This window comes from Prorops nasuta, unplaced genomic scaffold, assembly GCF_024137725.1.
Source record: "Prorops nasuta isolate Cenicafe-Biocafe unplaced genomic scaffold, Cenicafe_Pnas_1.2 PNAS00006, whole genome shotgun sequence".
In the NCBI taxonomy this organism is placed as follows: Eukaryota; Metazoa; Arthropoda; class Insecta; order Hymenoptera; family Bethylidae; genus Prorops; species Prorops nasuta.
Genome location: NW_027116803.1, coordinates 932,584 through 945,547, shown reverse-complemented (window position 1 = coordinate 945,547; position 12,964 = coordinate 932,584). Strand labels below are relative to the sequence as shown.

General features: G+C 36.8%; 1 protein-coding gene across 7 annotated transcripts in view; it reads right to left on the bottom strand.

The window, feature by feature from the left end:
* lola (longitudinals lacking) overlaps positions 1-12,964 on the bottom strand; it is a 110,927-nt gene that overhangs the window by 26,564 nt on the left and 71,399 nt on the right. The window contains exon 7 of one of the 7 annotated variants that reach the window (XM_066728287.1): positions 1,769-2,394. The exons of 1 other annotated variant lie outside the window; for it this stretch is intronic. In XM_066728287.1, coding sequence (XP_066584384.1) covers positions 1,925-2,394 — 470 coding nt within the window. In that variant the 3' untranslated portion in view covers positions 1,769-1,924. Of the gene's footprint in view, positions 1-1,768; positions 2,395-4,103; positions 4,434-10,055; positions 10,677-11,011; positions 11,263-11,515; positions 11,892-12,964 lie in introns of those variants that run through there. 5 more of the 7 variants (XM_066728292.1, XM_066728285.1, XM_066728293.1 and 2 more) reach the window with 5 other exon arrangements.

Sequence of the window (12,964 nt, the reverse complement as noted above, 5' to 3'; positions counted from 1 at the left end):
ATCTCTGCGGCCCAGTACATCTTTCAGTCGCCATTAACATACCTGAGACTAAATTTTAGTTAGTATAAGATTCTCGTAAAGTGATTATTGTAAATCGCGTAGAAAATTAAAGAGTCGTTCCTCGCACAACTATATATGTATATATATACTAGGACCGAAAGACTTACCGTAATTACAAGCCGCAGTGAGTCGAATATGCGCTTCTCTAAAAATATAGTTATTTGCGGTATATAAACGAGCGTTTTAAAAATATCATTAAAAAACAATTGTCTAGATTATCGTATTTTTTTTTGTTTCCTGGTTCAACCTGGTCTCTCCGCGATAATTCATCGTATAGTTTTACAATTTTACGTTCGCAATCGGGTGTTGATTTAGGAATGAAATTACGCTAAAACTAGTGAATCGCTAGGGTATAAAAAGAGAAAGTATTGTGCAGTTCGAGCCTGGTGGCTCGATGTGGTAAAATAAGTTAAGTAAAAAACTAATCGAAATGGTCTTACGATAGAAATTACTAAGAAAATTCGTTGACGCATTTGGGTAAGTTTGCTCTTCGGATAATCGATAAAATCATAAATAGAAGCTAAAAGACCGCGTAAGGTCAAAGTTGAAGCGTTCTTCAGTCAAACGATCTTCCACTTGCTTCTCGTTACGCGCTCGGCTATTCTAATCAAAGTTACAGAGTGTTGAGTTTTTCCGCGAGTGGAAAACTTTTACCTATTTGAGAAAGGCACTTTACATTAATACTAGAGGAGCATTCGCCCCGATCAATTTGTTTAAGAAAATCTACAATCTAGGCACGTTCGGCAGTCGAGCCGAAAGAGAAAGAAGCTAACAATGGAATGTATGAAACAGTTTAATCTTTTCAACACAGAAAACCCCTGGAATGAAAAAGGATGATAAAGCTCGTTACGAATCAATTTCAAGTCTCCCTCGAATCATTAGATACAAGATCCACGATAAGGTGGACAATTTTTGTTGCCAGAATCGAAATAGCTAATCATCATTGGTTCGACAGATGTGGAAAATATTCAATAGGAAAAATTGTATGAAAACGAAGGCCCCAAATTCTCTCCATAAAGGGATAGCAATTATTGATTATAATTTTAAAGGCAATTTTTCAACAATGCAGTGAAACTCGTTAAATTTATTAATTCTACTTTATAATGTTTATAATATTACAATAAAATTATTAGCTTTGTACAGGGTGAGCTACTTAAGTTGCCCAAAGCATTAATACAAAAAGACGCGTATTTCTTTAGCTATGAGACATTTTCACTTTTCACATATGATCTTTCTGAAAACAAATGACAAGAGGTTTCGAAAAAGTCTTATGCAAAAATTGAATATCTTTTGTATTTAAAGAGGTAAAATGTCTTTTTGCATCCATTTTCTGGGGTGACTCAAGTACCTCACTCTGTAAGTCGAAATCAATAAATTTAATCACATAAAACTGTAATATTAAAAAATTGTTTTTTAAAACTGCAATAATTGCTATTTGACCATTGAGTGCGATTGGTGTCTTCACATTTATGCATTTTTCCAATCCTCTCTCCTTACACTATAATTCTTGACACAGAAGTTTACAACCCACGACTTTCTCCCCCTACAGTAATCATCCTTTACCATCACCCTACAGAATACTGTTCTAGTCGAAGGTCACGCGTTGAAAAAGTCTAGTTTCCTGTACGAGGAACGCGACTATGATAAATCTTGACGTCGCATTCCTCATCAAGGCAGAAACGTCAGGTTAAAAATGTTCTAAATACTTGAATCGTCGTAGAAGATTTGCATGAAGCTTTCACTGCAAGAATAGAAGTTTGGGTTGAGAATGAAGCTGAGGGTAAAAAAAGAAGAAAGAAGATTTGATTTCTCTAGGGGATTAAAGCGAATGTATCTAAGAAGAAGAACGATATAAGGTGAGAGGTTAAGCACTGGCGTCGAAATCGATTTTCTGATGGTGTCTCTTGTAATGGACAGTGAGATTTCCCCTCTGACGAGCTTTGTACGGGCATTCGGGACACTGGAAGGCCGGTGGTTTACCACCACACTCGACCATCTCGTGTCTACGCATCGTGCTCTTCCATCTGTAGCCCTTTCCGCAGAAACGGCACCTGAACTTGCGCTGCTGCTCGTGCGACACTCCCATGTAAACGACACTCAAGTCCCTCGGCTGTGGTAGCACCTCGAAAGAGTCCGGGAAGACCACCTCCTGATTGGACGAGGACCTCTCGTTGCCCGAATCGTCGAACCTGTTGTCCGCTGCTGCGCTCAAGCGTCGAGTGCTGCTCCTCGTCGAGCTGCCGGATGTCCCAAGGCCACTCGCTGAAACACCGAACTTCTTCCAGTTCCCTCCTTTGTACTCGGACTTCAGCAACGACAGCAACGCTCCCATTCCTACAACAAGTCCCAGCGCCAAACAGGACGCGAGATCAGCACAAATTAGAATTAATAAATCTCACTCGTCTTTCCCTCCGGCCACGATCACAGTGTCCTCTTCGAAGAACCCAAACTCCCGACAGAGTTTTCCCCTCTAGCATCGAGTCCTGGAAAACTCGTCGAGAACTTGGGTTGATCGTTGTGGCGGAAGCGCCGAAACATGAGACGAGAGGGACTTTGATCAGTGTCGCTCTATCTAACTGGCAAAGAGATCAGTGGGATTAAAACCGTAACCAACCCAACACACAATGTATCAGCCAATAGCCCCGAAGATATAGGTGCGCCCAAGATTTCAAAATTTTTGCCAGAAATGCGTGTGTACCTTGTAACTTGCCCGACCTTTTTCCTTCGTCCAACCACTATCATTCTTTTTTTCTTCCATTTTCTGTGGATCTATTTATAGCTAGTTAATATGGTATTTTTTTTATTCTGGTGATAAGAGCACAGGTTCTTTAGCTTTTACGAATGATCGTGGTGGATTCGGGAAATCAGCATGGATGTGTGTGATCTTGCGTTAAAGGGAGAGCGAGAGGCTTCTGAAGAAAGTTTTCAAAGGACAATTTTCATTTTCGATCTGCTCGACAAATTAATGCACATTTTTGGAAACAAAGTAAAATTGTTAAAAGCCTCTCTCCCTTCTTTTAAAACCATTCCCTTGGACGAAAGAAACCAAAATCCCGTTGTCTTAATCAAACAGGCAAACAAGATGCGTCTCGTAAGATGGTTCATTATTGTCGTTATTAATAATATTGCTATTAAACGTTATATAAATTGCGGATCATATTTATAAATATATATATATTTACAACGAGGAAAGGCCTACGAAGGTCTTTGGACCATGAAGGCTGATTTCTGTGCTCGTCAAATTGTACAAGTTCGGTACTTTTCGTTTATAATTGCTGGGGGGATAAAAAGAGAGAGAGAGAGAGGGGGGGGGGGGTCGGATAGAGAGGTATTAGAGAGAGAGAGAGAGAGAGAGAGAGAAGATTATAGAAAAAAAAATTACAACAAAGCTTCCTCTCAACGAATGCATCGTAGAACGGTGACGAAACAAATGATAAAGGATATGCCGGATATGACGCTATGATGTAAAAGCATTTATTTAGGAGAATTGGTTGAATAGTAATTCGTGTACATTCCGCATATGTTTATAGAGACCGCTCTTTTGTATCAACTTTTTTTGACAAATGGGACATGAGAACTGTTTCTCTTTCCCACACTCGTAATTAACGTGACGATTAAGGGAGCTCTTGTTCTGGTAGCTCCTAACGCAGAAAGGACAGGGATACGTCTTCCTCTTCTCAAGAAAGATGCTGCCGGATGGTAATCGACCTAAAACAGAAATTCACAATGGCTACTTCAGTTTTAGATCCTGAATCACGCAACATTACATTACCAGGCACATACGAAGTGGTATCTTATAAATCTCATAAAGCAGACGTTGAACGTGAATTATCATACATGTATACATATATAGATATCTTAGTCATCCAACCTCAAAGATTAAACATACAAGGAAAAAGTCTGAAACAACAAATAAAACCAAAAGATTAGTTGAAAAAAATACAAATAAGGCTTCGTCAACTTTATTCCATACCTATCGCTATATGCATATATTTATTTGTAATTAGAATAGCATTACAAAAAATTACTCGTGCTTCCCGAAACAGTATTATTACATGTGTAAATTTTCACCATTTATCACTCAAGTATTACACAAACTTGGCAGCGAGCAGTCTCCACGCTTTTCCTAATTTATTCGTACTTTATTGTGCTCTGTCGTCGGCTCATGTGTTTGTGTTTAATGTGAGAGTCCAAGTTGAATTTTCGTTTTGTGCTGAAGTGACAAAAAGGACAATGAAACTGAGGCGGTCTGCCGCATTCGAGCCTGAGATGACGCATCAAGGTTGAGGAATTGGAATAAACTTTGTTACACTGCTTGCACGGGTGCTTTCTCGCACGGGCCGCTACCAATACAGGAAATCCATACAGCCCACCTGCACACAAAAACCCAAACAATCATTTTCAATTATTTCCACAAATATTTATTATGATTTCGTCAGTATTAACTATATAGCATTATGGTAGAGAAGAGATAACCATCTAACTCACACCTAACAGTAGTCGCGCAAGATAATAAATATTGGCGATTAGGCTTTCGATGTCTCTCTTCAACGATAAGCTTAAATCTGGACAGGTAATTTTCTCAGATGGCAACGAGTACGATTGAGGAACGGATGTACTTATACACATGGCTCCGAGGGTACGAGAAAATAAAATTTATTTTTGTAAAAAAATATTCTCAGCTTGAACAGTGGCAGGGTTTCAGTGATTTGCATCGAGGATCGTGTGGAATTGGAAGGGATGCATCAATTGTTCAAAAGCATTTTGTTATGGATCTGCCTGATGATCTCGCCGTTTCCGGAAGACAAGAGGATGGGCCAGCATTCCGGACTCTCTCTAACGTGTCGATGCAGAGATTTCTTCCATTTGTAAATTTTCGTACAGGCCAGACAGAGGTTGTACTCTGAAAAAATAAAACGCGAACGTTCGTCAGAAAATGCAATAAGACAGAGCCGAACATTTAAGCGATTCGGGCTTTTCGAGCATTTGGGTGTTCGTTTACAGTTCTAATTAATGCACACGACTGTTCATGGGTAAAATAAAATGCGATCAACTCCTAGTGCCTGGTTATCAGTGCAGAAAATCTCGGGACATTCGTCGATAAGAATATACACGCTCGTATAAAACTGTGTTAATTCTTTGATCGTTTATTTACAATATCGACGTGGATCATAAGTCAACAATCACGTTAAAATTAATGAAAAGTTTTCCTGCTTCATCTTCTCCGCCTCGTTCCTGGCTTCATTCCTGGCCTCATTGCTGGTGTTAGTAGATGTTTTCTTCGTACGTGTTTCAGTAGATTACAATGCAGCTTACTTCTTTTGGGGCAATATGGACATTTGTACTTGGGAGACTTTCCACATTCTTCTCGGATGTGCCTCGATAGGGAGCAATAGTTCTGGTACGATCTGCCACAGTTTCTGCACTCATGACTTACATTCTCAGGGTTGCAATCTGCAAAAAGAAATCAAACAAATTCATTAGTATGTGCTCTTTCTATGCCGATGATACATCTATGTCAGGCTTGCGGTTATCCAGCAGAATAATAAACAATCAATGGAAAATGTAATATTTTCTAACGATTCGTCCACATCTTTGTTTAACACGTTCACTGCTACCATTGATGTGGCGAGGGCACTTTGGATGTGGTAGTGTTTTTCCTGAATATACAACTGCTTCTTGAAATAAAAATTTAGCAAATGCATATAGGTTAATATATGTAGTTTTTACTGCTTTTCAATGTGTAACATTGATCGGTGTAATGTCAACCACACAATCGTATAAGCCGCGTGGTAGCTATCGGTGACATTAACACTGATCGTGTGAAATGTTAAAAAATTTTGTTTGTGTGAATATAAGTGTACTATATAATACATTCGTTAATCCTTTTTATTGTCATTAACAAATAACCAGCATTAACCACTTCGTACATTGATTTATTTCATAAATCACAGATTGAAGCTGACGCGATACCTAACAAGCAAGCAAAAGGACATACGTTTGCTTCACTTGTTATCAGTGAGCTAACTTAAATTAAAGTCATAGTTTTCCAACATTAAATTAATTGCGTTAAAGTTTAGTGGAGCAATTGTGTTCCTTCTTGAGATGATTGAGTAGATTGAATTTCATGGGAATGATGCTGTGACAGAGAGGGCAGGTATATAAAATCCTTCCACAATCCTCTCGTATGTGCCGATTTAAGGTCATCCTTGATGTGTAAGTTTTCTTGCATTCGCGACACACGTGCATACCTGAAACGAAGGAAAAGTGCGAATTTAAACTTCGGCACTTTTGTATCATAGAAATCATCAAAATCGAACAAAACTTAGCATATCCTGCAAGCAATTCCTTCTTATCGGTTTCATTAACTAGTATTAAAATATTGCTTTCTTTTAATACCTGTTCTAGGTACTTTCAACAAACAAACATCAATTCTCGATAGATGCTCCCATTGCAAGATATAACAAATTTTTATAATACATAAATACTCTTGGGAAAGCCAAGTCTGTACAATGAAGTCTGCGTATGCTTCTCGAAAGAACTTGGAAACTCAGACACTAAAACAAACAGCAGAAATATTGCACATAATTTAAAATACAGATTAGACATTGAAATAAAGTGATCCTTGCTAATACAAAAGATCCTGAAAATAAATGCATTTATATTGTAGCTTTTTTTCACCAATTATAGATTGTTCGTATAATCTGATGCTTTATTATTGAGATTACGAAAATACATGCATTTATAAATACTACATACGCAATTTATGCCTGCTGCGTCATTTTTCTGAATGAAATGCACCGTCAGAATAAAATTGAATGGTAACAAGAAAAACTTGATACAATTGTAACGTCGGCATTTCATCGTGAAATAGTCTTAAATCTAACAACTCGTAAAAAAATCAGTCAATTAGACAGTATCGCATGAAGAATAATAAAATATAATAGTCGATAGCCATAAATGTGACAATTTTCACAAAAGATAAACAAGGCAGAAACGATAATCAATATCATTGTATAGTGGTGCGTGATGCATAATTTAGTGTGTGTGCACAGAAAATGGTAAATGGCACAGATGAATATATAAGTCTATTTACTTGTTATACTGTAAAACACGTGAAATCACACAAAGAATTATTTTGAACGTTGTTGCTTATGAATTATTGGATCAATAAATAATGTCACTACTGATGGATAATTTATGAGAATAGATATTCCCTGTTATCAATTATCTCTGTTCGTTAAATGAAGTTTGTTATCTATAGCTCTATAACTGTGCAGCTTCAAAACAGGCAGTGTTGTTATTCATACGATTAAACTATATCGATGATTAGGACCTATTTAAAATAATATCCTATAAGAAATACTCAGTTATTTTAAAAGTGTCAGTGGAAAGAAAATTACTCACTGATACCTAATGTACGTACGTTAAAATTATGCATCTGGTATAAATCTTCCAGGTCCCCAAAAAATCAAATCATCTACAAAAACCTTAATCGAACGCTTTCTCCTGAGTAAAACTAGGATTTGATTAAACATTCCAAAATTTAACTAAATTTTGATAAATTACTTCAGATTCCATTGACTTTGTAATGGAATTAATAACATAATTTATAATTGAATAAATAATAGTGAAAACTGAACGTCACTTGCAGTATAACTCGATAATTTTTATCTTGCTCGATAATAAATAAAAAATTATTAGATCTTACGTATTTTAGAGCCGTTTATAAGGAGGCTCGCCCTGGAAAATAATAAACCAGTGTAAGATAAGATAAAAAGTGGTACTAGGGGCAATACAAAAAGGTAATAAAGATGAAAATTTCCTAAGGAGGCGAGTGAGAGGTGAAAGATTAGAATAGCCAAAAACAGATTTAGCTAAATATCGTTTCTAGCAGCTGTGATATGCACAGCTGTAAGTTTTTTTTTTGTTGACACCTGCTCACTCTGCACTAGGCACAGAAACGCTTAACTAAGGCAATTGTCTGGAGTCACAATCAGTCCAGTCCTCTGTGGGTGAGAGGGAGTCAAGTGTTCGGCGATGAGACTATGCAGTGTTGTTCGACCTGATGAGCGTGGAGGATGAAGGCCTTGAAAGCGGCGAACGGACAAAGCGGACACTTGAACTGCGGTGGTTCGCATTTGTGCTTCAGGTAGTTGCTCCACATTTTGTAGAATTTGCTACACATCGTACACGTATAGCCCAGCACCCGATCGCCTATGTACATCTTCTGGTAAGCTGCAAGCAAACGTTTCACGTTAGATCTTCCCTAAACGCTCAATGTCATGGACGTTCAAAAATACTCCAAAAAAAGTCTCAAACTTCTGAATCAACAACCTTTCATCAGTTTTAGTCAGTTATTTAAAAGCTCGTATAAAAAATTATCCAGAAAATAAGTAGTGGCTGATAAAACTCGAGGTAACTTCTTAAGAGAAAGGGAAACAATGGTTCTTATCACTACTATGGATCTACAGGTTACATTATGCTAATAATTAAGGTTCCAGCATTCAGGATGGCGTTCGAGAGCCTAGACACGAATAGACGCAAAATTCAGAAAACTGTCGGAATCTTTGATTTTGGGCCATATCGTGTCCAGCTGCTGATTCAAGAACCCAGGATCGATGCAGAAGTATTCGCTTTGGAACGAAAAAGCAATAGCCAATAGTTTTGATACAGTGGTATAAAAAATTTATGCTAACTCTATCAACTAGAAAAAGATTTCCTTTTCTATCAACGGCTGAGGAACATTCATGGAATAAGATATATTTGGTGGAGCAAAAGCTGTACTTACGTAACGCGAGCTTTCTCGAACAAAAAGCCCAAAAACACACTATTTCAAATTTATTATAAAGGTGTTTAACGAGCAGGAGTTTGGTCGTGTCAAAATTGTGTGAAATTCAATTATCAGTCTTTTACGGGATAAATGAATTGGATCATGAGCAAGGAAACATTGACGCTCTGCTTGATTTTTTAACTGCAAATTTTTCTTTTAAACATACAATTAATCTGATCGACGTCCAGGTCTCTTCTATCGTGGTGTTATCACAGTTTGTCGAGTTTCCTGAAAAAGAAAAAAGAAATCTTTAGTCAGACGAATGGTTATGCTCGATCTTTGTACAAGTCGATGATCAGATGATATTAAACTAGAAAGAGGCTTTGTTGTATCTTATATAATAATTATTTCAATACGTAAACCTGTCTTCGCGCGGTGCTTCACATTTCCTTGCAATGTTATTACAAAGGTACTACAATTTGTTTAAAATCACACCTTCACTGGTCCTCGTAAATCAGCACAGAATCCAACAAGGTTTCAAGCATCGTTCAACTTCGGCTTCAGGATAATCAAAACACAGCTAAATAAATAAGATTTAAATTACACTCGACGAGAGATATACAAGAAGAATAAAAATGTCTAATTGCTTGTATTTTATTAGAAATGTTTCCTAATACACGCGTGTATATTATTATGAAAATTAAAGACGATTTAAAATAGAAATGACTATCATTTACAGAGTATTAGGAAAATTGAGAATATTGTTAAAAACATCATAGAACGTTATATACATATGTATATACTATGTATAAATGCGGTGAAATCGTTATTCGCAAAGAAAATAGTGCTCGGTAGACTAAATTTACATAATTAAATGGCCAACCCCTGACTAATCACTTTATCGCGATCATACATTTATCATAAGAATATAAACCTCAATTTTTATTTAAGCAAAAATATCACCAATGATAAACCACACAATGTAAACATGATTGCTCAAGGGAAGAAAAATAATAGTATACATCTAATTTACAACTAATAATTCACCATCAGCTATATATAACACACTGATTAAGATAAAACCTAAAGAATTCTCTGTACAAAAGAGAATTTCGATTACAAAATAATCATTTGCATAGTTCTGTCATTTAAAAATTGATTTAAGATTTTATGAAGTAATTAAACGTTGCAGATCAGAGGAGTAAGAAAATTTTAAGACGACTTAACCCGTTTGTTTAAATGTTCTGTAATAATAAATGTATAAAACGAAGACAGTCCGTAAATAAACGAGTTGGAGGTTTAATCGATCGAGTGGCGAAGAATTAAAACCTCCTAGAATGTCTGCGCTCAGGTTCGTCATTCCTGGAGAGGCTTTGGTGATTAGCCGTATCTTCGGGGCCATGACGTTGTGGTTGTCGACTGGAAGAATCTTGCGGTTTGCAGGCGGCTTCGGTAGCACGGTGGAAAGTCTTCATGTGCCTGCGTACACAGTACGAGTAGTTGCTGCGAAAGTTGCAGAGTTCACAACGAAATTTCAGGCCAGCACTGGTGGCGTGGACATTTCGCACGTGTCTCTCCATGTTGGCCTTGTAGGTGCTCTTGTAAGGGCAAAAGCTGCAAGCGAACTGGGATCCTCGTGGAATCATCTTGCAACCGAGCTGGATGTGCCTCTTCAGCAAGGCCTTCACGCGGAAGCCCTTCTTGCACAAGTGGCACACGTTACGTTTAGACGTCTGAGGAGGCTCGATGACCTTGAACGGCGTCACGGTTTCCAGGGCTGGTACACCGGGCTGAATTTGATTGTAAGCACCAGGAAAACTCACCACCATTCTCCAGTTTACTTCTGTAACAAAACAATGATCGGACGATGAAGAGAAATTCTTACTAATTTCAATTGCTACGACGATTTTTCATTCTTCGACCTAGAGCAGCTTTTTTCTTACAGAAATCTTATGTCTTCGTGGCCAAATGCCCTTTCTTTTGCTATAGGTTTTCGTGGGACGCCGCGATAATGTTTGGAAACGTTTTTTTTTTCATGGGGCTTCAACGAGACCTAGCTCTTATTCAGGGAAAGTGTAAAAAAGTTACCTTCTCGAAGAACATCCGGGGTGCTAAAATTTAATCAAGATTAACGATTATGCGATGAGGAAATGTTTCAAATAATAGAAAGCATGATGATTCTCGTATTATTTGCTAATCTTTTATTCTTCTCGAGTGGGTTTTTAGGTGTCGGTACAGAATATCTTTGCGGCTAGCTCTGTAACCGCAAATGTTGCACTGAAACATCGGAGGTAATCCGCAGCTGGTATTCAAATGACGCTGAAGACTCGCTTTCCAATTGTAATGCCTGCCACATCTCGAACAAATGTACAGCAACTTCCCGGAAGGATCCATGGTGCTTAGCTCTTCGAATTGCTGCCCGATGAAACCTACAAATTACAAACAGTCGTATTAGAAAATAAGTTCGATGCACTTATAGAGCAAACGTGCGATCAGTGTATGTAATCATTTTCATACTTCGAGAGGAGCAAATGCATAAATCAAAAACGTAACCAATTAAAATCAAGCAAGCGAACCTATTATTTTATTATAAAGTCAACGTACAAAATAATGTAAATTACACATTTTTTTTTATCTACGTTTTGTCACAATTTTCGGGTAAAACATTTATACGGTTTAAAATAAAACAAGCCTTATCAGAGTCATACTTAAAAAAATTCACATCTCTGGCCTTGTGTGGGTAGTTTCGACATGAGATGTAGTCATTTCTGAATTTTTTCATCTTCAGTGGTCAATAAGTTTAATGAATTATTTGAACGTCTTGCATGAGAATGAGCTATATTCATGTGATATGCGAGAAAAATAGAAAGTCTAGTCTTGCGCGGACATAATGGACACTGGAATGAGGGTTCCATCTCACAGTAATAATTCATATGTTTCTTCAAGTTTTGCAAATTACTAAATGTTTTGTCACACTTCAAGCATGTAAGAGTAGACTTGCACTGCAGCCATTTATCTGGTGGTATCACATTACAATATAAGGTCTTTGACTTGGGCTCTGAAACAAACAAGTCGATGTATTATAACTTTGAAAAAGAGAACGCGTAGAATTATTGAGAAAAGTAATTTGAAAGAAAAAATTCTAATACTGCTTTAATTTTCACAATTTCACAACAATTTATATTTAACTAAAGAAAAAACTCAACTAAACAACACAAACTGTGGGAAAAAATGTATTTTACTAAAAAACAGTTTAACATGTCTGTATCTCAACGAATTTTTATCTGCCTTTTGATTAAATAATCAATGCAAATGTATCTTTTAACTGAATTTACGCTAATAGCTATGGAATATGTACTTGATTCAGGATTAAGGCATACCGACTACAATAGACTGCTTATAAGGCAAGAAATGGATTAATTTTATTCAAACATAGATATTCCCCTCATATAACAGACTGTAAAATAACAATAGTGCATCTACTTACTACCGCTGATAATGAGTAAAACATCTCGTGTTCTTTACTTGTATTGTGAAGTATGCAATAATAACATGTAATATTACGTAATTCCCTATACCGACATATTCAGTGCGATTCAAACAATCAATGTGTTAAATCTCTGCTTAAATTACTCAGTATATTCAAACGCAATAAAAGTGAGCAAATCTAACAAAATCGTTGTAAAACAATAATTTCTAATCATTTCCACTGAATTAATAACGACGTACTTTAGATCAGATTTTAAAGATATATATCCATACACGCTTAAACTATTAATCTATTGAAGCATTTTAATATGCTGACACATTGTAAATTAATATTTAATAGTGTGACCACACAACACAGTGAAGAATTGCGAGCTTGAAATATAAGATTAAACATACGTAGCATAAAAGAGTTTTCAGATGCTGCAATAAACTTGTAGCAAACCTATGCAGTGCGTATATATCAGCACAAAAGGATAGTCACATTAGTTGGAAAAGAGCAGACGATACGTTTGCTTTCTTCCAACTAATGCAACTGACGTGAAATGCTGATACACACTGAATAGGTATTCGACAAGCTTCAGCTAGAGCAAACTTTAAGTTAAAACAAACGTTGGGAAGGCATTTAAAAGCCACTCTTAATCT